General features: G+C 40.1%; 1 protein-coding gene across 1 annotated transcript; it reads left to right on the forward strand.

Moving 5' to 3' along the window:
• Nucleotides 1-1,274: 1,274 nt before the first annotated feature.
• On the forward strand, nt 1,275-27,545 carry METTL16 (methyltransferase 16, RNA N6-adenosine). Its single transcript, XM_088143373.1, has 9 exons — nt 1,275-1,677; nt 9,379-9,581; nt 9,861-10,001; nt 13,082-13,197; nt 17,988-18,130; nt 21,210-21,279; nt 22,740-22,829; nt 24,300-24,473; nt 24,569-27,545. The coding sequence occupies exons 1-9, from the start codon at nt 1,550-1,552 to the stop codon at nt 25,178-25,180; spliced, it is 1,677 nt and encodes a 558-aa protein (XP_087999499.1). The 5' UTR covers nt 1,275-1,549; the 3' UTR covers nt 25,181-27,545.
• The last annotated feature ends 333 nt before the right edge of the window (nt 27,546-27,878 follow it).

Here is a 27,878-nt window from a genome sequence, read left to right on the forward strand (position 1 = left end):
GTATCAGAAATAGCATATGAAAGGTAAATGGTCTTTTTCCAGGTACAATTTAGGCAGACCAAGAAGACAGTTGGGAATAACTGTATGCTATAGCCTTGTATGTAAAAGAATTTAGATTCAGTCTTCAGAATCTCCTGGTAAGGTTGGGACAGACTGTTATCTGAAACTCAAATTATTTTCATACTATAGTCTGAGCATCCCTTCACATCTACCACCAGTCAGCTGGTCAGTCCAGTGTCCTCTTGCCATCTTAGCCAATGTTCCCCACCAGTCTGTTGTTTTGTGAAAATCTATCACTGGTTGAAAATTGAATATAAGGAAAAATGCAAGTAGTGACTTGACTACTAAGCTTCAGAAAATTAACAATCGTTAACATGTCTCAAATGCAGTTACCACTTATGAATCCATCTGTACAGTGCACAATCAATTTTAAAAAGTGCAAATATCTAAACATATTTTATTGGTCTGGAGATCCACTTGCCCCTACTCTTTTGGTATTTCGAGGTTTCTACTGAAGAACTTTCTTGACACAAGTTTGTGTTAACAGTTGTTATGGCATGGAAAAGAATTCAAGTGGTAAATATTTCTTGGATTAAAAATTTTGGTACAAAATTTAGTTTTAAAAAAACCTTTAAAATGTATGTGTAAGCGTAGGCATATACAAACAATTATAATCATATTTTAAATGTTGGGAGATGGAGTTTAACTGGATAGTCCTAATTAAACATTTATTTAGAGGTCCACATTTAAGACAGCATAATACTGCATAAAATCCTAACCTATATTTTTAGGACTACACTTCAGTGTTATTTTAAACTTGAGAGTGGCAAGTCTGTGACTCTTCAGACGTTGGTGAACGACAACTTCTAGTAACCCATGGAGGGGTGCTCAACAACAGGGGGGAGCAGGTTCCCCATATCTGTTTAGCTATCCTCGCACCCTACACACATACTTTATAGGAACACCCCTGATCGACTGCTTGCGCTGGCAACGAGACAATAACGAGTGAAGAACAGCGACCAGCTCTTCACTAACCCTTTTCTGAGCGCAGATGAAAGGAAGCTGTGCATGGCAGCGCAGCTGCTTCCTCACGCTTCAACCAGGAAAGAGGCAACTATCTCTATTCACCCTGGAAATCGTCGCCCTACTCCCTGCTCTGGAAGAAGAAAACACAGAGTCCCAAGGGAGCTTTGGAGACGCTTCCCGCTCCTCAACTCCTGCAGAGGAAGGCCGGCGCAAGATCGGCGGGAGGGCTTTAACCATAGAGCTGTAGACGCTCAGAGGGGCCCCATAGGCCTTCCTTTAAAAGCACTGGGTAGACTTCCGGCCTGTACGAGCACGGCTGCTCTGTAGTTGCACCGAAGAGGCGGTCTGTAATGCCTATTTCCTCAGGCCGGTCGAGCTTCTGTCGTTGCGCCTTCTTTGTGCGGGAGGGGAGAAGTCGCTGGAAGAGGGTCGCGCACGTTAGTGGACAGCCTTCACGTGGACTGCGCACGTCTGAGGCGACCTCGTAATCTTTCGTGTCAGTAGGTATTTGCGGGCCCTCAGAATGGCCCTCAACAAATCTATGCATGCAAGAAACAGGTACAAGAACAAACCACCTGACTTCGCTTATCTGGCATCCAAGTACCCAGAATTTAAGCAGCACGTACAAATTAACTTGTCAGGAAGAGTGAGGTAGGTCAGCATGCACATCTGCATATATTTTCTCTTTATACGTATAACTATCAATGAGAACAGTGCTTCACAGGACGAGAAATGGTCTATTCTGAGAGGGTTCACAGTCTAAAATCTCGCTCCTGAGAGGGGGAGGTAGGAAGAGAGAACAAACAATAAAATCGCTCCAGTTGTACAATTTAAAATACTGCACATATGTGATTTTTAATAGAGGAATTTAACGTCATGACATGGTATAGGACAAGGTGTTGTCAGTATATGTATATATTACTAGGGCTGCAGGGTTTCATTAGTAGCCAAAATTAGAAAAGGCAGTTTTGACTTGCTGAGGCTATGGGTTAGATGCACTAAGGTTGCTCTTTGGCTTAAAAATTGCTGAAGCGGATTGAAATTACCATTTCTTTTTTATAATGACAGTGCAGATACAAAAATACAACTTCCATCTTACTGGGAAAGTTAATAACCCCTTTAGAAATCCCCAACCTGTTGCTCTTCAGATGTGTAGGGATTATTGGGATAGTAATTCTAGTTGCCCCAAAGTCTTGATAAAATAAAGCTTGTTAGAACATTATAATAATAATAATTTTTATTTATGGCCAAAAGACCTGAATTGTTCAAACCCTGCCTTTGAGTCCTATTTTGACAGAAGAATAGAATATAAATAATTATAGTTTCTTTTGTAATGTTGTTTAAGAAAAGGAGGTGGAGGAGATATAAGAATGATATTTCTTTAACAAGGAACAGAACGTGGTGGGACAAGTCCTGAAGGAATTACTCTTCAAAGCAAGCAGGCAACCTGCAGGCCACATGTAGCCCCGCCCCCCAAAACTCTGAGAATGTGCCATCAGAAATCAGCAAAATAACTAATTTTTGGCAGTGATTTTTGCTTTTGTTCAAAAATTAAGAGTGAGAACAGGAGCAAGCTGAGAGATAAACCATTCTGATTTCTATCCTTAACACCAATCCACCTCACGCACCATATGCAAAACCAGCCTAAGTGGAACTATTGAATGTTGGTGGCATAATTCTGAATTAGTTGGCTGGGAGGTTGCCTCTCATAAAAGGGAAATATGCCATTAACCTGCCAGGATGGAAATAGATATACTTTGAGCTGTGTGATAAAGAATTATGGAATTTAGACAAAACTCATCTTTCTGATGCCTAGCTGAAAGGTTGCCAAAGCCAAAGAGGTGAGGGAAGAACTGGCAGAACCAGTCACTGCATACAGCAGATTTTTTTATTTACCAAAGCACATTAGCAATCAGTCAAAATACACAATATGGTACGTTTATAATCCCAGAAACCAACTGCGCACACCATGACTGAAAAGGTGATATAAGGAATATTAGTCTTTAATAATATTAAAGAAGTTCTTGAGCTCAAACCATTCTTGTAATCTTCCTCTAAAAGAGTTTGAAAGAGACTTCCCACATCTGGAAGAGTGTAGTGTAAGGAGTGCTGTATCAGCCATTATTCTATTTAGCTACTTAACTCTGTCTCATATGATTCAGGTTTTTTTTCTTCTCCTTTTGCTAGGTTCTCCTTATTACATACACTTCACATCTCTCATGTATGTTGCTTGAGATTGTGTGTGGTATAGATTGCCCAACATACCTTTTTATCTACCCCATACTGACCAACTACAAGGTCTGTCATCATTAACAATTTATTCTTCATAAATCCTCTCACAACAGCTGTTAAAAAGTGGACATGTTTATGAACAGTGAAAAAATGAGTTGATGACATACTTCTCTCAGCAGGACTCTTGTATCTCTGGCAGTTTTATGACAGCTAGTCAGTTTCTTAACTTTATTACAGTTATTGACCAGCATTAGGCAGCAGAGATAGTTTTCCCTATTGCTTCACTCCCAGGCACGGTTTGGTTTCACTTGTTACATCATTGTCCATGTAGCAGCTAAAACTGGTTCAGATGTCTGGCTACAATAAAAAGATGGCAAACCTCATAAGAATAGCTGGAATCAAATTAGCCACTGCTACTGTTGATCTTAAGGCAGGCTGCGCTTGTGATTTGTGTCACATCGGTAAGGAATAATAATTCTTGCCTCTTGCAGGGGAGATACCTGTAAAGATTTGAAAGAAACATAAGGATATCAATCTGTTATAATTAGCAGTGGCCACATTTGTACTCATGCTCAATAGGTGCTTGGGAAGGTGCACCGCCACCTTGGTGATCTTCAAGTCCCCTTACTGTTAGTACTTCTACTGCCCATATTTGGAGATATAGGAGAGATTGATATTGACAGTGCTCATCCAGCCTGTCTTTAGGTTGTTTCTGCTGTGCTGTCTGCCCAAATAATTATGCCATAATAAAAAGGGATCATGAATGAATTTTTGATGGACATGGTATTCAGAAGCTGCTAGAATGTATGTGTGACTTTACAACTACCTTTTCTACATAGTGTGTACTTGTCCTATGTCTGTTGAATGGGGGATAGTGGCTAGGTTTATATATTAAGATGATTAATTAACATGATCTGCCCCAGGCACCTTATAAATCCAAATGGGTTCTGACAGGTGCTTGGTTTTTTTCTCACTATCTTGTGGGCAGTTCCATTGAGTGCCTGGTTAAGCACTTTAGGTTGTCCCCTCCCATTTGTGGGCTGGACCTAAATCCTTCCTGGTTCCTTTAGGCCTCTTTGCAGCATTTGATACTGTTGACCACGATACCCTTCTGTACTAACTATTGGGGTTAGATATTGGAGGCATTGTTTTTCAGTGGTTCCACTCCTTCCTCAGTAGGCATTTCCAGTCAAGAGATGGTAGGGGAGGAGAAATTGAACAGGTAGTTGCTCTTACTACTATTCTTTAACATTTAAATGAAGCTGCTGAGAGAGGTTTCTCTTAGTTTGGGGGAGAGTATCATCAATAAACCAATGATACTGAGTTGTAGATCACTACCTGCATTATGAAACAGCCTGCCACTGGAAATCAGTTGGCCCCCATATTATTTGCTTTCCATAAGCTTTTAAAAAATTTAATTGTTTTGGAGAGCCTAAGGAGGAGGATGTAATGCCATTGTTTTATTACTGTTGTTACTATTGCTGTTTTTATTTTACTTTATAATTTTTAACATATATTATGGATCCCTTATTGTATTTTTATTGTAATTTTATTGCATCGTTGATTGCCCTATAATTTAACTGCCAAGAGTCTTTGGACTACAGCAGACAGAAATCTGATGAATAACTATTGTGCTTAGTCATAAGTAGTTTATTTGATTTAGATTCCCCATACTGTATGAATGTCATTATGGTTCGTAAATTGTAGTATGATGTTGGAAGCCAGCTATTGTGACTCAATCAACCATAGTTAAAACTAGTAAAGATAAGAAGAGTAGGTAATGGATCTTTTGTTTTTCCAGATTTTGTGGGGACCACAATGGAGTTTTTACACATGGACTGTCCTCATTTCAGTAAGAACAGCAGTGATGGAAGGGAGGATGGGTGACTTGTAGCACAAAGAGTGTTCTCTGAACACCTGTGAACATACAGTGCATTCGGAAAGTATTCAGACCCTCTTCACTTTTTTCAATTTTGTTATGTTGCAGCCTGATACTACAATCATTCAAATTCACTTTTTTCTCATTAATCTACACTCAGTACCCCATAATGACAAAGTGAAAACAGAATTTTAGAAACGTCTGTAAATTTATTAAAAAGGAAAAACTGAAATATCACATTGGCATAAGTATTCAGACCTTTTACTCAGTACTTTGTTGAAGCACCTTTGGCAGCAATTACAGCCTCGAGTCTTTTTCGGTATGATGTGACAAGCTTTGCAAACCTGGATTGGGGGATTTTCTGCCATTCTTCTTTGCAAATCCTCTCAAGCTCAATCAGGTTGGGTGGGGACCGTTGCTGGACAGCCATTTTCAGGTCTCTCCAGAGATGTTCAATAGGGTTCAAGTCAGGGCTTTGGCTGGGCCACTATAGGACATTCACAGAGTTGTCCTTAAGCCATTCCTGTGTTGTCTTGGCTGTGTACTTAGGATCATTGTCATGTTGGAAGGTGAACCTTCAGCCCAGTCTGAGGTCCTGAGCGCTGTGGAACAGGTTTTCATTGAGGATACCTCTGTCCTTTGCTCCATTCAGCTTTCCCTCAACCCTGACTAGTCTCCCAGTCCCTGCTGCTGAAAAACACCCCCACAGCATGATGCTGCCACCACCATGCTTCACTGTTGGGATGGTATTGGGCAGGTGATGAGCAGTGCCTGTTTCCTCCAGACATACAATGGGGCAAAAAAGTATTTAGTCAGCCACCAATTGTGCAAGTTCTCCCACTTAAAAAGATGAGGTAATTTCCATCATAGGTATACCTCAACTATGAGAGACAAAATGGGGGGAAAAATCCAGAAAATCACATTGTCTGATTTTTAAAGAATTTATTTGCAAATCATGGTGGAAAATAAGTATTTGGTCAATATCAAAAGTTAATCTCAATACTTTGTTATATATCCTTTGTTGGCAATGACAGAGGTCAAACGTTTTCTGTAAGTCTTCACAAGGTTTTCACACACTGTTGCTGGTATTTTGGCCCATTCCTCCATGCAGATCTCCTCTAGAGCAGTGATGTTTTGGGGCTGTCGCTGGGCAACACGGACAGAAATACTGGCAGAAGCATTGGAGATAACCACAGAGAAGATGTCGGATGGGATGGATGAAATCTTTCGTGTATATACGAGATATGCAATGAGAAATAAACTACCAAGAGAAGTACACATAAGATTTACTAAAAAAACTATTAAGGCACAGATACTCCAGGTGGCAAGAGAGAAAACACTAAAGTACAAAGATAAAGAAATTGTAGTCCTGAAGCAGGTGCCAAGAAAAGTAAGAGATATAAGAAGAGATATAAGAAGGCAATACTCATTCCTGACTAAAGAGCTACTTAGAAGAGGAGTAAACTATAGATGGTTGATTCCAGAAGGTCTTCAGTTCACTTGGCAGGAGCAAAGACAAAGAGTTGATACAGTCCAAAAAGCAGAGCTATTCTATTCAGAATTCTTTAAAGGAAAAGTAGAAGACACACAAAAGGAAGAGTCGTTAATTGAGTTTCAAGAAGAAGGTGCAGCAGCAATTGGAAAAGAAAAAGAAGAAAGTGGGGGAGATGGTGCTCCTAGAGAACAACGAGAAGTAAGATCTACTAGAGCAATTAAACCCTCGTATAAAGCCTAACATGGAGGAAAGAAAATTGATTACGATCAATATAAATGGACTTAATTTGGCTATTAAAAGAAGGAAAGTATTTCATAAATTAGAGAAGTTAAAGTTTGATATAATTTGTCTGCAAGAAGTACATATCAAAAAACAACACGAATATTTGTTGCAGCAAAAAAAACTGGGTAAATTATTCACTTCCTTGCCACAATGTAAAAAAAGAGGTGTGGTCCTATATATTAGAGCCACGTTTCATCTTCAATGCCCTTGCTGATGGAAGGAGGTGTTTGTTCACTCAAAATCTCACGATACATGGCCCCATTCATTCTTTCCTTTACACGGATCAGTCGTCCTGGTCCCTTTGCAGAAAAACAGCCCCAAAGCATGATGTTTCCACCCCCATGCTTCACAGTAGGTATGGTGTTCTTTGGATGCAACTCAGCATTCTCTCTCCTCCAAACACAATGAGTTGAGTTTAGACCAAAACGTTCTACTTTGGTTTCATCTGACCATATGACATTCTCCCAATCCTCTTCTGGATCATCCAAATGCTCTCTAGCAAACTTCAGACGGGCCCGGACATGTACTGGCTTAAGCAGGGGGACACATCTGGCACTGCAGGATTTGAGTCCCTGGCAGCATAGTGTGTTACTGATGGTAGCCTTTGTTACTTTGGTCCCAGCTCTCTGCAGGTCATTCACTAGGTCCCCCCGTGTGGTTCTGGGATATTTCCTCACCATTCTTGTGATCATTTTGACCCGACGGGGTGAGATCTTGCGTGGAGCCCCAGATCGAGGGAGATTATCAGTGGTCTTGTATGTCTTCCATTTTCTAATTATTGCTCCCACAGTTGATTTCTTCACACCAAGCTGCTTGCCTATTGCAGATCCAGTCTTCCCAGCCTGGTGCAGGTCTACAATTTTGTTTCTGGTGTCCTTCAACAGCTCTTTGGTCTTGGCCATAGTGGAGTTTGGAGTGTGACTGTTTGAGGTTGTGGACAGGTGTCTTTTATACTGATAACAAGGTCAAACAGGTGCCATTACTACAGGTAACAAGTGGAGGACAAAGGAGCCTCTTAAAGAAGTAGTTACAGGTCTGTGAGAGCCAGACATCTTGCTTGTTTGTAGGTGACCAAATACTTATTTTCCACCATGATTTGCAAATAAATTCTTTAAAAATCAGACAATGTGATTTTCTGGATTTTTCCCCCCATTTTGTCTCTCATAGTTGAGGTATACCTATGATGAAAATTACAGGCCTCTCTCATCTTTTTAAGTGGGAGAACTTGCAGAATTGGTGGCTGACTAAATACTTTTTTGCCCCACTGTAATGTTTAGAATTGAGGCCAAACAGTTGGTTTCATCAGACCAGAGAATCTTGTTCCTCACAGTCTGAGAGTCCTTCAGGTGTTTTTTTGCAAACTCCAAGCGAGCTTTCATGTGTTTTGAATTGAGGAGTGGCTTCCGTCTAGCCACTCTGCCATAAAGCCCAGATTGGTGGAGGGCTGCAGTGATGGTTGTCCTTCTGGAGCTTTGTCCCATCTCCACACAGGATCTCTGGAGCTCAGTCAGAGTGACCATTGGGTTCTTGGTCACCTCTCTTACTATGGCTCTTCTCCCCCAATTGCTCAGTTTGGCCGGGCGACCAGCTCTTGGAAGAGTTGTGGTTGTGCCAAACTTCTTCCATTTGAGAATTATGGAGGCCACTGTGCTCTTGGGAACCTTCAGTGCAGCAGAATTTTTTTTGTAGCCTTCCCCAGATCTGTGCCTTGCAGTAATCCTGTCTCTGAGCTCTACAGGCAGTTCCTTTGACCTCATGGCTTTTGCTCTGATACAGTATGCATTGTCAGCTGTGAGGCCTTCTATAGAGAGGTGTGTGCCTTTCCAAATCATGTCCAGTCAATTTAATTTACCACAGGTGGACTCCAGTCAAGGTGTAGAAACAGCTCAGCAACTATCAAGAGAAATGGGAGGCACCTGAGCTAAATTTCAAGTGTTGTTGCAAAGGGTCTGAATACTTATGCCAATATGATATTTCAGTTTTTTCTTTTTAATAAACTTACAGACATTTCTAAAATTCTGTTTTCACTTTGTCATTATGGGGTACTAAGTGTAGATTAATGAGAAAAAAAATGAACTTGAACAATTATAGTATCAGGCTGCAACATAACAAAATTGAAAAAAGTGAAGGCAGTCTGAATACTTTCCGAATGCACTGTAGGTCACTGCCTAATCCTAAATCAGACACTGACCTGTCTAGTCCAATGTTACTCCCCAGGATTTCAGGTGGGGTCTTTCCCTGCTCTACCTAGAAATGCAAGGGATTAAATAAGGACGCTTTTGTATGCAAAACATGGCCTTTACCTACTACTCTGTGGATCTACCATCAACTCTTCAGTTCTGATTTGCAAGTCTGGATAAAATAAAACAGTGTTTTTGTTTGTTGTTTGCTCATTCCACAGTTTTTCTTTATGCAAGACTTCATGCCTTAATTTCTCTGTTTCTCTATTTCTTATATCTTCCAGTGTAAACTTCAAGGATCCACAAGCAGTTAGAGCCCTGACGTGTACACTGCTGAAAGAAGATTTTGGACTTCAGATTGATATACCATTAGAAAGGCTGATTCCAACTGTTCCCTTGAGACTTAACTATATCCACTGGGTTGAAGATCTAATTGCTCAGCAAGATACTGCTGCTAAAGGTTCTGTTACATGGGGAATAGACATAGGTATGTTGTCCTGTAGACTACATGGATATGATCATGAAGTCACCAGGAATTAAGCTCAATTCAAAGGAAATTCTACTTTTTTTTTTTTTACTTGCTACTGTTTATGTCCTAATAAGTAACATAAGTGATACCCTTTTTGATGCAGAATTCATTTAGTAAAGGTTTACTTGCTGCAATAGACTAAAATTATGATTTCCTTGGAAATGCATGGAAGTTAGTATGTTTTTCCTATTTTTCACTTTAAGTTAATCAAATTTTCCTTTCTTGAATATGATATAGGTACTGGTGCATCTTGTATTTATCCATTACTTGGTGCAACTTTGAATGGATGGTATTTTATTGCAACAGAAGTGGATGATGTGTGTTTCAGCTATGCCAAGAAAAATGTAGAACAAAATAACTTATCTGATCTTATAAAAGGTAACCTTTTGTTTCCCTTTTCTAATTCCTAGGCGGAGTACTTTATCTGCTGTTTTACAAACAAAGTCATCCATAAATTGCATGATTTAATGGCTGTTCATTTTGATTTTAAATTACTTTGTTAAAGACTAGCAGCAGTGAATAGGAAATCAATTAACAAAACATCTTTCCTTCCAGTCACTCCAGTCCATTAAGAATAGGTAATAATGGCAAGAAGCTTTTAAAGGCTAATCATAATTTAATTTATTTGGCTGTATGAGTTTCCAGTTGTTCCTTTTAATTTTTCTTCAGTTGTTGCCACTGAAGTACCACTAGGTTTATAATAAAAATGTAGCTATTAAACTGAGCAACTGAGGTCTAGAATTAGTTATATGCTTCACTTATGTTCTGAACATGAAGTGCAAAAAAGCTATATAATATTTTAAAAATGTTTACTAATATAAAGAGCCTAGATAAATATTATTTATTTTTGTTGAAGGCTTTCACGGCCGGCATACAATGGCTGGTGTGGGTCTTCCAGGCTGTGTGGCCGTGTTCTGGAAGTTTTGTTTCCTAACGTTTCGCCAGCACCTGTGACTGGCATCTTCAGAGTGCAGGAGCACAGACAGGAGCAGTTCTCTCTGTGCCCAGGGTGATGTGACCCTTTTGTGGGTATTTATAGAGATCTGAGGGGGGGAAGGGGGGATTGGGTGTGTGTGGGGGGGGGTTGGGTTACTGAGTGGCTGCTTGTTTTGGTGTCAGAATCTATGTGTATCTTCCTGGGGATTAGGCAGGGTTTTTTCTTCTATTGAATTGTTAACGAGGGGCTGCTGGGGGTGATTAGCAAGTTCATTGTGTGAACTGTTCACATGTCCTGGTGGCTGAGCTGAGTTCCTTGACCTTTTGCAGGCTGTATTTTTCAGAATTGGTAGCCAGGTTTTGTTGATTTTTAGACTCTCCTCTTTTTTATTGAAACTGTGCTGGTGTTTGTGAATCTCAATGGCTTCCCGGTATAGCCTGGTATAGTGGCTGTTGGTGTTGTCCAGTATCTCTGTGTTTTCAAATAGGATTTTGTGTCCAGTGTGCTTGAGAGCATGTTCAGCTACTGCAGATTTTTCTGGTTGCTGTAGTCTGCAGTATCTTTCGTGTTCTTTTATCCTGGTATGGATGCTGCATTTTGTGGTCCCAATGTATACTTGCCCGCAACTGCATGGTATGCGGTATACTCCTGCGGCGGTGAGGGGATCCCTTTTGTCTTTTGCTGATTTTAGCACTTCTTGTACTTTTCTGGTGGGTCTGAAGATTGTTTGGAAATTGTGTTTTTCCATCAGTTTTCCCATGCGGTCTGTGACCCCTTTGATGTAGGGCAGAAATACTTTGTTGGTGGGTAGCTGTTTTTCTTCTTCAGTCGCATGTTGTTTTCTTGGTTTGATGGCTCTTTTTATTTCATTCTTGGAGTAGCCATTCGCTTGTAGGACCCAATTAAGGTGGTTAAGTTCAGAGTTTAGGAATTGGGTTTCGCAGATCTGATTGGCACGATCCATGAGGGTTTTGATAATGCCTCTTTTCTGACGTGGGTGGTGGTTGGAGTTTTTGCGTAGGTACCGGTCTCTGTGGGTGGGTTTTCTGTAGACTTTGTGTCCTAATTTGAGGTCTGGTTTGCGTATGACCAACGTGTCTAGAAATGGAAGTTGGCTGTCCACTTCTTTTTCCATGGTGAATTGTATATTGGGGTGGACGCTGTTTAGGTGGTTCAGGAACTTCTCTAGGTCTTCTTCATCCTGACTCCAAATTGCGAAGGTGTCATCCACAAATCGGAACCAGACTGTTGGGGTAACGGGTGCGGTTTCTAAAGCCCGTTTTTCAAAATGTTCCATGTAGAAATTTGCTATGACTGGGCTCAGGGGGCTTCCCATGGCGACACCGTCCATCTGTTCGTAGTACTCATCCCATAGGAAGTAACTGGTTGTTAGGCAGTGCTGAAATAAGGCTGTGATGTCTTCTGGGAAGATCTGTTTGATGAGTGCCATGGTGTCCCTCACTGGTACCTTGGTGAACAGGGAGACCACGTCAAAGCTGACCAGTTTGTCCGTGGGGTTGAGTTTCAGGGTGCTGATTTTGTCGATGAAATGTCCTGAGTCTTTGATGTGGGCTAGAGTCTGTCCAACGTGGGTCTGTAGAAGGGTGGCCAGATGTTTGGATAATTCATATGTCGGGGAGCCAATGGTGCTTACGATGGGTCTGAGTGGGATCGAGTCTTTGTGGATTTTGGGGAGTCCGTATAGTCTGGGTGTAAGGGCTTCTGTCTTGCATATACATTGGAGTACGTTGGGGTGAAGGGAGGAGCTCCTTGTCAGGGTGTTGGTTTGTTTCATGATTTTGCTGGTCGGATCCCGTTTTAGTTTTCTGTATGTGGTGGGGTCTAGTAGTTTTCTAACTTTGTCTTTGTATTCATCTGTTTTCATAATTACTGTGGCGTTGCCCTTGTCAGCCGGCAGGATGATGATGTCGGGGTCCGAATTGAGGGTTTCTATGGCATTTCTCTCTTTCTTCATTATGTTGCTGGTGGGGGGCTTTGCTCTCCGTAGGATCCTTGCTATTTCACCCCTTATTTCCTCTGCTTTTTCTTCAGGACGGTGGCAGATGGCTGATTCCACATTGGCGATGATATCTTCCACAGGAATTCTGGGGGGTGTGATTGCGAAGTTTCCTCCCTTGGCTAGGATGGCGGTTTCTTCTGGTGCAAGTTGGCGTTCCATCAAATTGATGACAATGCGGGCGGGATCCAGCACCGGTTTTGGTTGACTGTTTTGGCATTTGTTAAGATCTCTATAAATACCCACAAAAAGGGTCACATCACCCTGGGCACAGAGAGAACTGCTCCTGTCTGTGCTCCTGCACTCTGAAGATGCCAGTCACAGGTGCTGGCAAAACGTTAGGAAACAAAACTTCCAGAACACGGCCACACAGCCCGGAAGACCCACACCAGCCATTATTTATTTTTGCTTTTTATGTTGCTGTATTAGGAACAATTTCCAGTGTTTGAGTGAAGGAGTGATTGTCTACTGATTACTTCCTCTTTATTTATTTTTTTCTTCTAGTGGTTAAAGTACCACAAAAGACATTACTCCTCGATGCCTTAGAAGAAGAGTCTGAAGTTATTTATGACTTCTGTATGTGCAACCCTCCCTTCTTTGCCAACCAGCTGGAAGCAAAGGTTGGTTTATTATGATCTAATCAATGGACTTTTTTTTTTCATTTGCTGAATATTTATTGTTGAAAGGGCATTTCATATTTGTAATGCTTGAAGCCAAATGGTGATGTTATAAACTGAAATTAAACATGTAAAATTTTTTAATCTCATTTGCTTATTTGCATAATAAGATAAAGAATCCCTCAAATCAAGTTCATAATGGCTAAGGCTATGGCCCACTTTAGTCCAGCTTTTTGTTTCTCACAGTTGCCGACCAGATGCCTTTGAGGTACTTAGAAACAGGAGATGTACAGTCTTCCACCTCCGTTATATGTGTATAAATATACACATTCATGTTGTTTCTTTGGTAATAATATGGAAGTGTCTCTGTTATTTTTTTTTTCCGCTTTGCAGCCTACAGTACTGCAATTAACTGGTGATTTCCTATCCCTGATTATCTTTTTTGAGATCAGTCAAGGTCAGGTAGCTACTACCACCTGCTGTGAAGCAAAATTAAACACTTCTCCAGGTATCTAGTTGATCTTGGCTCCAGGAAGGAATTACGAGACCCCGAATGAATTTATGACCCATAATTTCTTCAGTTAAATCATGGACCTTAATTGGGAATTCCTCTTTCTATTTCTACTGAATAGGTGTACAGTTTACTTCATCTTATCACCTGTGGTGATAAACAACATTATCTCATGCATTTATTGTTATTTGTAGGGAGCAATAATATCAGTATAACACTTTATAAATGTTTTGCTTGGTGGCAAAATCTACAGAGACTTCTTTCCCAATGTGAATAGTTCTAAATGTAATAGACTTTTTTCATAAATTCCCAACCAACATATTTTCTGAATGATGGGATTTGAAGTCTAACATCTGGATAAAATTAAAATGGGCTGTCACTGAGTAATTATTTTTTCCCTGACAAATTTCCCCATTCTTAATACCAGCTTCACTTATGTATTTTACATAATTATTTCTACATCTTTGATAATCTGTTTTGGGCTTTAATCAATACACATTCTATCTTTGTGAATTATTAAGATAACTTTGAAGAATTTGCAGAGATCTGGACATAGGAATCTGAATACTGTGCTATAAGTGCCCTTATTCTCCAATATATTTTTTGTAATATTTATTATTATAATAGGTATTGGCCTCTTAAAGGAATCTAACAGAAATATAGATGTCATGGTAGTATATCTGGAATTACAGATAACATCAAGTTACAGTATTCCAATTATTCAGGAGTACATTCATGTTTTTAATATAACAATCTCCCTCTTTTTTTTTTTTTTGAGGGTGAGGTTAGAATTAAAAGGAGCATTTAAAGTTACGAACTACAGATTTAATAACTAAGGACAGAGTTTTTATTGTTTTCATAAGAATTGTTAATTGTAAAGTCCAAAACTTTCTTAGGTAAAACATTCAGCTTGTTGCAAGATAGCATGCATTGACCCCATAATTTCAAATCTAAGAAAATACTATTAATCAAAGTTGTTACCAGCCATTTTTATGTTATTTTCAAAAAATCAAAATAATCAATGTTACATTTTTCCATTTTGCTTTTGTGAAACATCTGTTTGTTTATGCATGGTTGTGTGAGTTATATTTCCAGTAATTCTGGCTTCTGATTTTAGTACTCCCAAATATTGCTAAAATTCTATAACAACTTTATTACCACACTAATAAAAACTCTGCTGAAATACACACTAATGAATTTATTCTACCAGATTTAATTCAAGAGGGGAGTATGTGTGTGTGTAAATGTGTTTATATATGTAATAATTGCCTCTTTAAATTATCTTGATACAGTGCCATATAAGGTTGCTTATAAATTGATAACACCCAGTCAAAAGTAAATTCTATAACTCAAATGTTTCCATCATCTCTGCTGAAAAAAAGGCCTCTCAGTTCTAGCAAATACCTTCCCATCATAAAAAGAATTGTGAGTGTGAGATCATTGTTAAACATATATGTTATATCATTCACCGAATATTGTTCTTCAGTTGCTTTTCTTCACTATTTTTTTAAAGAGATAATTTTTTTCATTGTGTATTCTACCTGTTGGGCATCAGAATTGCAGAGAGTAAATGATTCATTTTTAATAGTGAAATAGATAAGATTTTGGTACATTTGGGTGCTATTAATTTTTAACTCCCCTGGACCTACTCCACACTTGGCTTCCAACTGAGAACGGATCTGAGCGATTTTATCCATCAGGTGTTCAGCAAATTCCTCTGCATGACCCTGCAAGTAGTCCTCCGCCCCCCGTTTTCCCAGGAGGGCCCGGGTGACCCTAAACAGGGCTGCAGGGCAGCACTCTGAGGATGCAATAAGAGCGGAGAAATGTTGACGTTTCGCCGCCCTTACCGCCACTAGTAGGCCTTAATAGCAGCTCTAACCTGTGTTTGGTCTGATTCGTCCCCAGTTTTCCGCCAGCGGCGCTCTAGACGTCTCTTAGCCCTTTTCAACTCCCTCAGCTCCTCCATGAACCACGGGGAGCACCAGGGGTGATGGGCCAAGAGAGGACGCACAGGCGCGATCCTGTCCAAGACCCCAGCCGCCTCCTTGTTCCAGGCTGCGGCCAGAGCCTCCGCTGGGCCGTGCAGCAGGGCCTCAGGAACAACCCCCAGCTCCCTTTGGAACCCGTGCGGGTCCATCAGTCGCTGGGGGCGGACCATTCGAATAGGTCCCACCTCCCTGCGGAGGGGGGCAGCATAGGAGAATCCCACCGCCACCAGGGAGTGATCTGACCATGACAGGGGGGATAATATAAAATCCCCCACCAGATCACGCTGCCACTGCTCCGACAAGAAAACCATGTCTGGGGTGTGACCACTGTCCCAGGTCGGGCCATCGATGACCTGGGATAGGCCCATGGCTGCCATGGTAGCCATGAACTCCCGAGCCGCCTCCGAGGCCAACCCCAGGGACGGCAGATTAAAATCCCCCAAGACCATAAGTCTGGGGAACTCCACTGCCAACCCCGAGTTGGCCTCCAGCAGCTCAGGCAGGGAGGCTGCTATGCAGCAGGGAGGCTGGTACACTAGCAGCACTCCCAACCGATCCCGTGTGCCCAACCTCAGGAACAGGGTCTCACATCCAGCAACTTGTGGAGCAGGGCCCCTGAAGGCCAATAGGGATTCCCTGATGACTACTGCCACTCCCCCTCCCCTGCCCTGGGGTCTCAGCTGGTGCCACACCCTAAACCCGGCTGGACACAGTTCCGAGAGGGCTACTCCCCCCTCTGGTGCCAGCCAGGTCTCGGTGATGCACGCCAGGTCAGCCTGTTCCTCCCCAATAAGGTCGTGAATAAGGGGGGCCTTATTATTGACTGACCTGGTGTTCAGCAGCAGCAGTCGAAAGCCCGGGCCTCTGTAGGCCTGCTGACCAGGGTCTGGGCTTGAGCTCTGAGGCCGGAACACGCCACCGGTATAACGCATCAGGGGCGTCTTCCCCTGAAACGGCCTGCCCTCTGGCTCCCGCCATACCGCCCCATGCCCGTCACCACTTGAATGCCCGCCCTAAACCGCCCGAGGTCCTCCCCCCCCAGGCCTCTCACTTAAGGGACCCGCCATACCACTCATCACCCAAGGGAGGAGACAAAAGAGTGGGGGAGCGCGCCCCTGTGGCACTTCAGCTGGCTGCTCTCAGCGCCAACAGGGGCTCAACACCCCCAATTCCCTACCAAGCATTCACCCTCTCTCCACCAACTTCTCTCACTGGCTGGGGAGAGGACCCCACTCACTCCTACCCTCTGCCCATCTCCCACCCAGGCAGAGAGTAGCGCATTCACCTCCCCCAACCACACCATCCACTCTCACACACCCACCCACTCGAGTCACCCAGCGTCTTCTCTAGGGGGAGGGGGCGCCCCTTGCCACATAGGGGCTCATCTCCCAACCCCCAAGGTCTCAATGTCACTGTGGGCTGCTATGGGCCACCGGGCTCTGGTCTCCACTCCGCTTCACCCTCACAGCCGCCATCCCGCCGTCAGGGCTGGCGCTCCCACCGCTGGCGCTCCCACTGCCGAGGCCAGCAGCGCCGGGCCTGGGCCACCGCCCTGCTGGCACTCCCGGCCCTGCAATATTAAAACAGTGCGATTCCTTACATGAATTTTATATTTTCTTATTTACAGTAAATCTTCAAAAAGGTGCATTATGAGCATTATAAAGTTCTATAGCCTGCCTGATCATGGAACTATTCATTTTAAATATGTTGATCCAAGTTATTACTTTCCTGCATCCCTGTTCTTTCATATAAGTCCTGACGCTACTATTGCCATACTGGAGAATACATGTAGCACAGAGTTGAATTGTTGAGTTATTGGTGTTCTCTGAGCTTGCTTCTCTTTCTGTATCGCCAGGTCACTAGTAAGTAGTTAGAAAAGCCACCCTTTTTTTTAAAGAAAATGTGAAAATATACTGTAAGTTACTTAAATCCACTGCTGATTGTTTACCAGCAGATGTTCTGTCTTATTTGCACATTATCCAATTGTTTGTGATAAAGCAATTAATTTCAGTTTTCTAAGGAATGACACATCTTGGTTTAAGCTATTCCCAATTTTTATTTACTGGTTTACAAAATTATTCCACTTCTATTTTCTTAATAGCTTTTCATTTAGATCTGTTTCTCAGGGTTTTTGTTTTTGCTTTTTGAAGTAATATGGCAATGGTGGAAAAAATAGAATGTTAATCAAAGAAAAATAAAATGTGACATTATAATTATCTTACAGGAAAAATCAGTACATAGCTATTAGTTGTTTACATTTTAGATTGCAGCACAAATATTTTCTTTTCCAGGGAGTAAATTCTCGTAATCCTAGAAGGCCACCTCCTAGCTCAGTCAATACAGGAGGCATAACTGAGATCATGGCTGAAGGAGGAGAGCTAGAATTTGTCAAGAGAATCATTCATGATAGCTTGCAACTTAAAAAAAGATTACGGTAAGAAGTTAAATTAAATCAAAAGGCACGGGAAATTAGTATAAAATGTATGAATGTGTTTAAAGAAGAAAATTATATACATATACATGCATGAGATGCTATACAAGTAGTCCTTGACTTATGACCACAATTGGGACCAGAACTCTGTCACTAAGTGATGCAGTTGTTAGGTGAGTCATGCCCGATTTTATGACCTTTTTGCTGCAGTCATTAAGCAAATCATGTGGCCGTTAAGCGAATCTGGCTTCCCCCATTGACTGCTTCTCAGAAGCTGGCTGGGAAGGTCACAAATGGCGATCATGTGACCAAGGATGCTGCAACCATCATAAATGCGCAATGGTTGCCAAGCACCTGAATCACAATCACACGACCGGTCGTAAATCACTTTTTCAGCACCGTCATAACTTCAGATGGTCATTAAACAAATGGTTGTAAGTCGAGCACTTACACATGGAAAGACTCGAGCATAGTTTCAACTGGGAAACTCTGATCATCCTAGAACAAGCTAAATCCAAAAACGCTAAGGAATTCCTGAAAGCTTGGCATTCAGACAAAGCAGCCATCAATAGACAAATAGAGATAAACCACATTTACACAACATTCAAAAGAGACAATAAAAAAGCTAAGAAGGAAGCAAAAAGACCAGAACACATCCTTTCCAGCAGCCAACTCCCAGATAAGTAGGGATTAACACCAGATGAACAATCAAGCAGAAAACAATATCTTAATCAAGGAACTACCAAGGAGAAAACCACACCCCCACCAACACTGACAGGGCAAGCTACTGTATATAAATGGGGAGTAAATCCCACACTCACCAGCACTGATGATGTTACTTGGTTGGGTAATGAAATGTTTGCAAGCAAACAACCAAGCTCAGAGACCACCAAGGACTTCACAGTTCAACCCTGAGCCACATATATTCTCTTATATTGGAAGCAGGATTTATATTAAGTGAAGCCATCTAAAATTTGGTATTAGTCGCTAGTTATAGAGAATGGTATAATTCAAGGTTCAAAAAATGAACTCCCCTCTTTAATGATTACATCTTATTCAAGGATAAAAATAGTTAAACATTGGATTGTATCTAACACTGTGGAGGCAGAAAGTCATTAAAATGATGCTGCAGGGAGCCCACATTCCAAAGTTTACAAATAATACAATATATATCAGTAATTCCAGTACAAATTAAAAGCAAAATACATCTACTCTATTCTATATTCTAATTATTGTATAGAATAATTGTTAAAAATACCTGAAGTTACATTAAATTTATTTACTTACTTATTAAATTTGTATGCTGCCCATCTCCCCCAACTGGTGACCAAACAGAATGTTTAGAACTGTCTTATATATTGTATTTAAATTTGTTTTGCTGTCATCAGCTTAATAAACAGATTGTTGCCTTAAAGAGTATAGCTAAAACATTATAATATATGGGTACATTATGTGGACAGTCAGAATATAATAATACCTTGTATGTATACTGATTTACACCATTACAAAATCTTTTTGTTTTACTACAAGTATGATCTAATCTGATCCTTTGATCAGAATAAATTACTACTACTACAGATGTAATGCACACAAAGATCTAACATATTTACATCATTTATAAACTCAAAGCTGTAATGTGAAAATTAGATCAAAGTGAATATAGAATGAAGATGTGTATGTTCACTGTGCTTTCAGGTTTACTTTTTTGACATTTCTCCCAGGATGTAAATGTTCTGTACCTGACTGATCACATTACCAGCATTCATCTTATTCTAAATTGTTTATTCTGTTTTAAATGCATTAGATAATCTATAGCAGTCAACTCTTACAAATAGAAGTAATTTCTTATGACTTAATTAAACTGTTGCTTCCTTATCTTAATCTTATTTATTCTATTTATTTCAATTTATATGGCTGCCCATGTCAACATCATGACTCTGAGTAGCTAGCACCAGTTCAAAAAGGCAATATCAAAACAGCATCACAATATCACATGTTCTTAAGGATAACAGCATCACAATATTACATGTTAAGAATAAGCATTCTGTGTCTGATGCTTTCAGTGGAATATTACATAATTTATATATTTTTTTCCTCTCTACGTTCAATATTGATCACATAGAATTCTTAAATGTAATTTCACAGCCAAAGCCAGAGCTTTTCAAGCTGGAATTATGAGCTACTTGAAGAGAGTGCATTTTTTTTAAAATGCTGCCTCAGTCAAAGTTATCAAGCTTGAACTTTTAGGACAAGCAGCATGGTCTCAAAGCAGTTAGAAAATTTAATAAATACAAAAGTGTAATTAAAATTCAAAGCAAATTGGTTAAACGTGCATTAATAAAAAATAATCAAGATCAGTCACCAAAAGCAGGTTAAACATGGAGAAAGCCTGACTGAATAAAAACGTCTTTGCCTGCCATGGGAAGGACAATAAAAAGGAAGCTAACCTGGTCTCTCCTGACAGGGAGCTGGGAACAGCCTCTGAGGAAACACTGTCTCACATTCAACAGCTGCATTTCTGATGGGATGGCGGCAGGACTGAGAGAAAGACCTCTCCCGAGAAACTTGGGCAGGCTTATTAATCTTGCTTAATCTGACAGAGTCTTTTCAGAACAGAAGGGGGAAAAAAACATTGCAGGAGGTCAACCTTTCAGTTGTTTGCCAAACAGATTTTAGCTGGGAGGTGCAGAAAGTTAAAGGAAACATTCTCAGGTACATCTTTGGGTTTTTTTTAAGTTTCCCTTTTGCTCTAGCCTGCAAGAGCTTCTGACGTGATATAATTAAATAACCCTTTCCGTAGTTTGTCTAATACAGCAGGAGCAATTGGAATTGAATACCAGAACATCAGTTTTAAAGAAAGCAAGAATAAATATTGATTATTCATATCTTAATGTAAAGTTGTTCACTGTTTCAAAAAATCAAAGTGACGAGTCATCCATCTGAAAAATGTTGGTTCCAAGAAAGAGAGCCATGTCACTACATCACAGTTTATGGTTTCTTCTACTGGTTTAGAAATATTTTTCCTTTACTTGAACCTTACTTCTCACTGCTTGGTTCTGAAATTATATTTTCATTATTAAAGGTGGTATAGTTGTATGTTAGGAAAGAAATGCAGCTTGGCACCATTGAAAGAAGAACTACGAATCCATGGAGTAAGTACTTCTCTAGACACTAATGCTATCTGTTACTTTAAATTTATAGGTAAGCTTCCATTTGCATAAAATTACATCTTGAAAATAAATAGTCCTTAAGTTTGTATGAAATACTAGCCTTAGTCAAAACAACAGGACTTCTAATAAGAAATTTAGCCCTGATAACTTTATAAAGAAGCATTAAACCATTTTTTTCTCAGTGTAGATACATTAGAAGCCAATATGGACATTATTTTGAGATGTGCATTTCAGGATTTGCTTTTGTAGTAGACTGTAGCTTACCTGTTTTCCATATAGACTGCACAAAGACATCTGGAGAAGAAGCAATGCTTTTTCCCCTGTTTATGTGAAATTGCTGGTTTCTTCCTATCTGACCAGTCACTCATCCTGTGCCCTTTTTCATTTGAAGAAGTTCTAAAGCTGATATTAAGGATTAGGGTGGTATTTTTAATGGTTCCCTACATAAAAAACCCACAATACCTGCCTACAAAAAGGAACTGAACATGTAAGGTCTTCCCCATTTCCCCTAGTTTGCTACTTACAGGGAATTATTATGTGGGAGAATACGTAAATTGATCTTCATTCTGCAGTGTAGAATAGTAAGTAGTATAGTTTGCTTTTCTTAATGAATTCAAAGGACATCAACCCACTAGCATGCCAGAAAAGTTCCTTTCAAGACCTACGTTAACATAGCTTCAACAAAGTGGCTGAATCACATGTAACATGAAGTTGTCAGTTCATGCTCCCTTCAGATCATACTACTACACAGATCAGCTGGGTCTGCATATTCAGATACAGCCTCATTTGGATCCATGCAAATTGGGCAAAAATGTGCATTATCGAAACTGTGGAAGAAAAATCATATGTGTTTGTGTGAATCTTATGGTATTGATGGGTGTAGCAAGGATTTGTGCCTTCCTCAACATTACCACTATCACAGATTATCTCCCCTGCTTATATTCTTGCTCATACACACATGCCTATGTATACTATCTCATATCTGTACTCACCAACTTATATATATCTTCTCAGATCTACTCCCCCCCACACACACACATACAGTAAAATGTACAAATTGTAGAGAAAACAGCATGCAGGAGTAAGACTTCACATACCATCTCTTCCACAATAGCTGTGCTTCCCCTTTAGCCTACCAAACTGCTGATCAGCAGGCTTGTGGAAGTGCAGTTTGTGTGCTGGACACAGACTGTGTGCATTTCAAGATCTTTGGCTATAACTTACCCACGTTTGCTCTTCATAGTTTTATTGAGAGAGAGAGAGAGAGAGATTGATATTGATATTGTAAAGAGCTGAAATATGAAAAAGGTTACAGTGTCACTGTGGGATATTTGTGACGTCATGTCACATATAGCTTTTGGAAAACTGGAAAATATAGCTTTTGGTATATAGCTTTTGGAAAACGGGAAAAACTTAAGATTGGTTTTTATTTTTCCGTGCAGGTCCCTAAGGTCACCCACACTGAATTCTGCCAAGGTCGTACTATGCGGTGGGCCCTAGCTTGGAGCTTCTATGAAAATGTCAAAGTTCCAGTAAGTGGCTTTCTTTCCCTCCTCTTACCTACTTTGAGCCCTCACGGTGAATCACTTACTCCTGTGACTGGTCACACACTTTTGAGTTTTTCGAGAGCAGATGCAGACAGAATGGAGTACCTGTTGATGAAACATGTTCAGATTCCTTTTTACTTCTATGGCTTACTGGGATGATTCTTCAGATCCTGGCCATGGCTTGTTCTTTACACAAGAGAGCATTTGCTAACATAATGTACTTGATAGAAAGCTGTAGAAGCGTGGCTTAAGACATTTAAAGGATGAGTGTGGAGAGAAAGAGAAGAGTGCAAAGGTTTGTTATTCCATTGCCTTCACATCAAGTAAGTGGAAGACTTCAGCCATGTATGGTTTAAATTACACTATTTGTCTTATTTGTATGTTCAGACTCAAGACAGAGGAATAGTAAGTTGCCCTCTTTGCTGCTTTTACTAGGAGATAGCCTTTGCTCTGGTTGGTTCTGCCAGTCAGTATGACTTCTCAGGCACTGTTGGTGTTAGTCAAAAATTATCCATGTTTCAGCAAACATGAGGCTTGGAGCTTGTGTTTGCTTAATGTATAGCTCTCCTGTAAAGATGACGAAGCTACAAGGCAGATCAGAATAACATTCATAAACCATTTGTGCATTTTTTTCAGAAAAGTAAAAGGGAAAACATGATACTAGAAATAATTCAAACCAATTGTTATTTAGTAATAATAATTGGAGGGGAGGTAATTCTAGTGTTGTTCCCTCAGATATATTGGGATTACAGTTCCCACATTACTTAGAATATGTACTATAGCTTTAGGCTGGTTAAAAAAGTGTAGGAGATACACTCCCACATGTGCGGGGAACATCACATTGGAAATATTCACAGAAGGAAACTTCCTCATTGTGGGTTCCTTCTCTAACAGCATGTACCTCCCCAGATATATAACTGGAAAATCACAGAAGCTTTCTAAATAATGGGGCACAGAGTTCAAGGGGCCCCTTCATATCAGGGTTTCCTTTTGTGAACTTCTTTAGTCTAAAACCAGGTTTGTATCTTTAGACATTCCATTTTCTCTCCTAGTCCCACCGATAATCCCTTCAGTTCCATCTACACCAGTGTTTCTCAACCTTGGCAACTGTAAGATGTGTGGACTTCAACTCCCAGAATTCCCCAGCCAGTGTGCTGGCTGGGGAATTCTAGGAATGAAAATCCACACATCTTACAGTTGCTAATTTGAGAAACACTGATTTACATCATGTTCATGTATGGCTCTCCATTGGCATTTTGTGGGGAGGAGGATGGCTACATAGTGAAAAATGGGATAGGAGATCTTTCCATGAACTCACTAAGTATACTATATGTACCTTAGGATCAAAAGCATTTAAATCGGTTATTTACATATTTTCTCTTCATGTTCTTCACTATATTATTTTCATTTCTAATTGTTTTGTTCAACTTGGATATGTGTACTTCCCCCCCTCAGTCACCTCCTTCTAAGAAAAGGAAACTAGAAAAACCTCGGAAACCAATTACATTTCTCGTCTTGGCATCTACAGCCAAAGAGTTAGCTATGAAAGCATCATCTGTAGGAATCAATGCTGTGGAAGGACTGGGAGTTGTTGCAGCATGGATTAGAAAACTCCTCACCGACCTGAAGGTATGGTGACTTCTTAAAATTAGATTCTGCTTCAGGCAACTGCAAGTAGCCAAAAAAGAGTCATACTATTGTTTGATGTGTATTCCCTTTAATAGGTTCAGCATAAAACTCTTCCCTGTGGAAAAGATGAGGTCAGCTTGTTTCTGACAGCTGTGGAAAATTCCTGGATTCACTTAAGGAGAAAAAAGAGAGACAGAGTCAGGCAACTGCGTGAACTTCCTCGAGCATCTGAAGATTTCCTGCAGCCAACAGAAGAAAAGAATCAGAAAACATCCAGCAGCATCTCTGAGTGTGAAGGAAACACAGATGGAACTACTGAAAAATCATCTGTGGAACTTTGTCATGACGTTGAGTCACCAGAGGGTGATGGACTCAATAACGTACCTGCAGTTCAAGAGGAAAATGTCCAGGGATGCACTGAGGAAAGCAGCAGCACAGAGGAACTACCGTTTATTTCAGAATTCAAAGATTCCAGTAATCAAAAGGAAAGGACCAAGGCCTTTGCTACTGATATCCTGGCTCTTGAAACTGGACAGAATGATAGTACTTCAGGGGAATGGTTCCTTTTCAAGTGTGTGTTAATTGTGAAGAAAGAAGGCCCTGATATTTTAGTAGAAATGCATTGGATTGATGGACAGAACAGAGACTTAATGAATCAACTGTGTACCTACCTAAAGAACCAGATGTTTCGCTTGATTACAACTTAAGGACATGTGGATGTATGGAGGAATTATCCTTATTTTTGTAATCTTTTATATTTAATAGCATTCATAATGGTATCTCTTTTAAAGGTAATAGTTTCTAAAAACTTCTGAAACATGAAGTTTGAGGGATTTATGATTACTTAAAACAAAAAATTAATTCTGCTCACTTTCCATTGAAATCATTCAGATTAGTTATAACTGTCTTTTCCTACTGATTTCAGTGAGTCATAAATGTAACTAGCTTAGACTGGATCAGTCTCCCTATAATCATCACCTTTGTGTAATAGATTTTTAGCATTTTTGTTTCAGCCACATATGAAAGAGCAGCACTGTATTATAATTAAAAAGAAACTGTTGTGAAATTGTTGTCAGCTTTTCCAACTGCTCAGAAATTGCTTTATATCCATATCTTGCCCTCCTTGACAGAAGTGCTCCCACATATTGGATTGCTAATAAAGCAATAATAATCTCCTCAGCTATGAAAGAACAGAGGTTGGGCAAAAATGCCTCTTAGATTCTTTTGCTATAGAATTGAGAAAACTGTACCTTTTGTTCTCTGGTGTATCTTGATAAGTTTTAAACATAAAGTTGTAGTGCTCAGTTACTGAAAGCAGAATCCAAGGTTTGGAGTGCCTCATTGTTATAATAATTTATTGCAAGGGTGCAAAATAGGTGGTCAGTGGGTCAGGCAGAGCACACTAATATTGCCTTTGTAATCCTCTAGACTTGGCAAGGCTAATAATTTACCCCATTTGGGGGGGGGGGAATTTGAGCAAATGTAAGGGATAAAATGGGAATCTTACAAAGACTTACGATACCCATTTCACCCTTGAGACCCCCCTCCCCCCCAACCAGGCCCGTTTTGGTTCCTGGCCTTGTTTATTTTGGAGCAAAGTCCTCAACTTATGAACAGAGCCTGATGTAATCCTCAGTCCAAATGAAATTGTGTATTAAGTTTTAGTTACCCATTTGTATGGTATGAAACAAGTCAGTTGTAATATTAGGAGTAAGGTTTAGTGAACTCACTGGCCTTACTGAGGGATCATATCTCACTTAATATGCTAAGACATGAAAGAGCATTTTACAAACAAGTTTTCAAATTAATAACAGTATGAATCACTGTATTTTCATATCTATGGAAGAACCATGAGAAAAGTATCCACAAAATATGCTATTGCAATTAAAATCCAGAAGATGAAACATTTTGCTGAAGGTGTAGTGCAAATGGTACTTATTTAAAGTATGATTGGTGGATATATATAAATTTAGAACTGTGCTGATGTGGTAAAAATCCAAGTGAAATTAGCTGTAAATTATATGTGAACCTTTTGACCTTGTTAGGTAAAGTTAAATATTAAAAAAGAAAAAAATATATAAACAGTTTGCTTACTGACTGCATACTAATTGAAAATCCTTAGAAACGACTGAGGAATTGCAAAGGCTTGTCATATACAGTTAATATCTTATAAACAATTATTGAATGAATTGAAAATTAAATCATTTTAGAGAATTGACAAACATGGCAAATATTGGGTGTTAAATGAATCTATCCATGTTAAAAAGTTAAGTCAAGAAGTATTTTATATGCTGAATATCATGAAGATATTTGTGTAATAAGCTAACTTATTAAGTTATATCTTTAATAAGTTACCTTATAGCCATATATAACAATTTAATCTAACTGACCCTCTCTTTTTGTATGTAATGACTTTTTTTTACTTCATATAATACATTTTTAATAGTAACTGCTTCTTCCTCCCAATGAAGAAGTCATGTGTTTATGCTTTCTACCGCCATCTGGTGCACATTTTGTGCAATTGTGACTGTTTACTGTAGTTTCCTTGTTCAGTGCTTGCCATCTGGTTATCAAAGTATGCAACTTCACTAAGTTTGTCCCATTCTGCTGCCATCTGACTGCTAGCCTTGTCTTCTGCCAACTACAGTCTTCAAAGAACTGTACCACAAGCACAAATCATTGATACCCACTTTTTGAGAAAGATATCCACAAATATAACCTCTCCTTCAGTGCAGCTGCTTATCAGGGAATTAGGGTCTTTTGCAGCCAATATCATAGACTGCTTGGCCTTATGCCTCATCAAATGGAGAGGAATTAATTAACGTAATTCAAATGCTCCTTTGTCAGTTTGCAAGAGGTACTTGGATCGTCATTGCAAAGTACCAGCCAGTACCAAGAAGTCAACTCCAGCAGTGAAATGGTGCCAATGTACTCCAAATTATTTTTCCTGATTCTTTTTGGCTGGTTTGATCTAGGAAGAGGGTGGGGGGAATCGACAAACACCAAATGCTTGCATATTCTTCAGTGAGCCTGTCAGGCCATACATTGCAGGGGCCATGAATAAACCTTCGGTCTTGTGCAAACCATTCTAGGATGTCCTTCATGAATTATTTTCAGCAGCTCTTGGGCTCTTTTAAAATCACCATCCTGAATGCCATTCCATTTCCTACAGACAGGTGAGCTGTCCTCTCACAAATCTTTAACTGACTTGGGAACATGTCTTACGTATTTTCTCATAGAATAGTTACCACATGATGATGACGACTTGATGTTTCCTAGGGCTGTGCAAATCTTTCAAATGAGGTGCTTTGCAAGGCGCAGGGAGCATGTACAGAACACCTCCCTTCAAACCATTAAAGCAACCCTTCTTTTTCCAGGCTTGCACAGTTATTTGTAAGCTGCCAT

Source organism: Python bivittatus, unplaced genomic scaffold (assembly GCF_059951505.1).
Source record: "Python bivittatus isolate LINGU-HERP-01145 unplaced genomic scaffold, Pbiv_v1 ctg000410_np1212, whole genome shotgun sequence".
Taxonomy (NCBI): domain Eukaryota; kingdom Metazoa; phylum Chordata; class Lepidosauria; order Squamata; family Pythonidae; genus Python; species Python bivittatus.

Coding starts and splice junctions, on each gene's coding strand:
- METTL16 (XM_088143373.1), top strand. CDS start 1,550: ATGGCCCTCAACAAATCTATGCATGCAAGAAACAGGTACAAGAACAAA. Junction 22,830..24,299: donor ATGAAAATGTCAAAGTTCCA/GTAAGTGGCTTT, acceptor TCCCCCCCTCAG/TCACCTCCTTCTAAGAAAAG. Junction 24,474..24,568: donor AACTCCTCACCGACCTGAAG/GTATGGTGACTT, acceptor TCCCTTTAATAG/GTTCAGCATAAAACTCTTCC.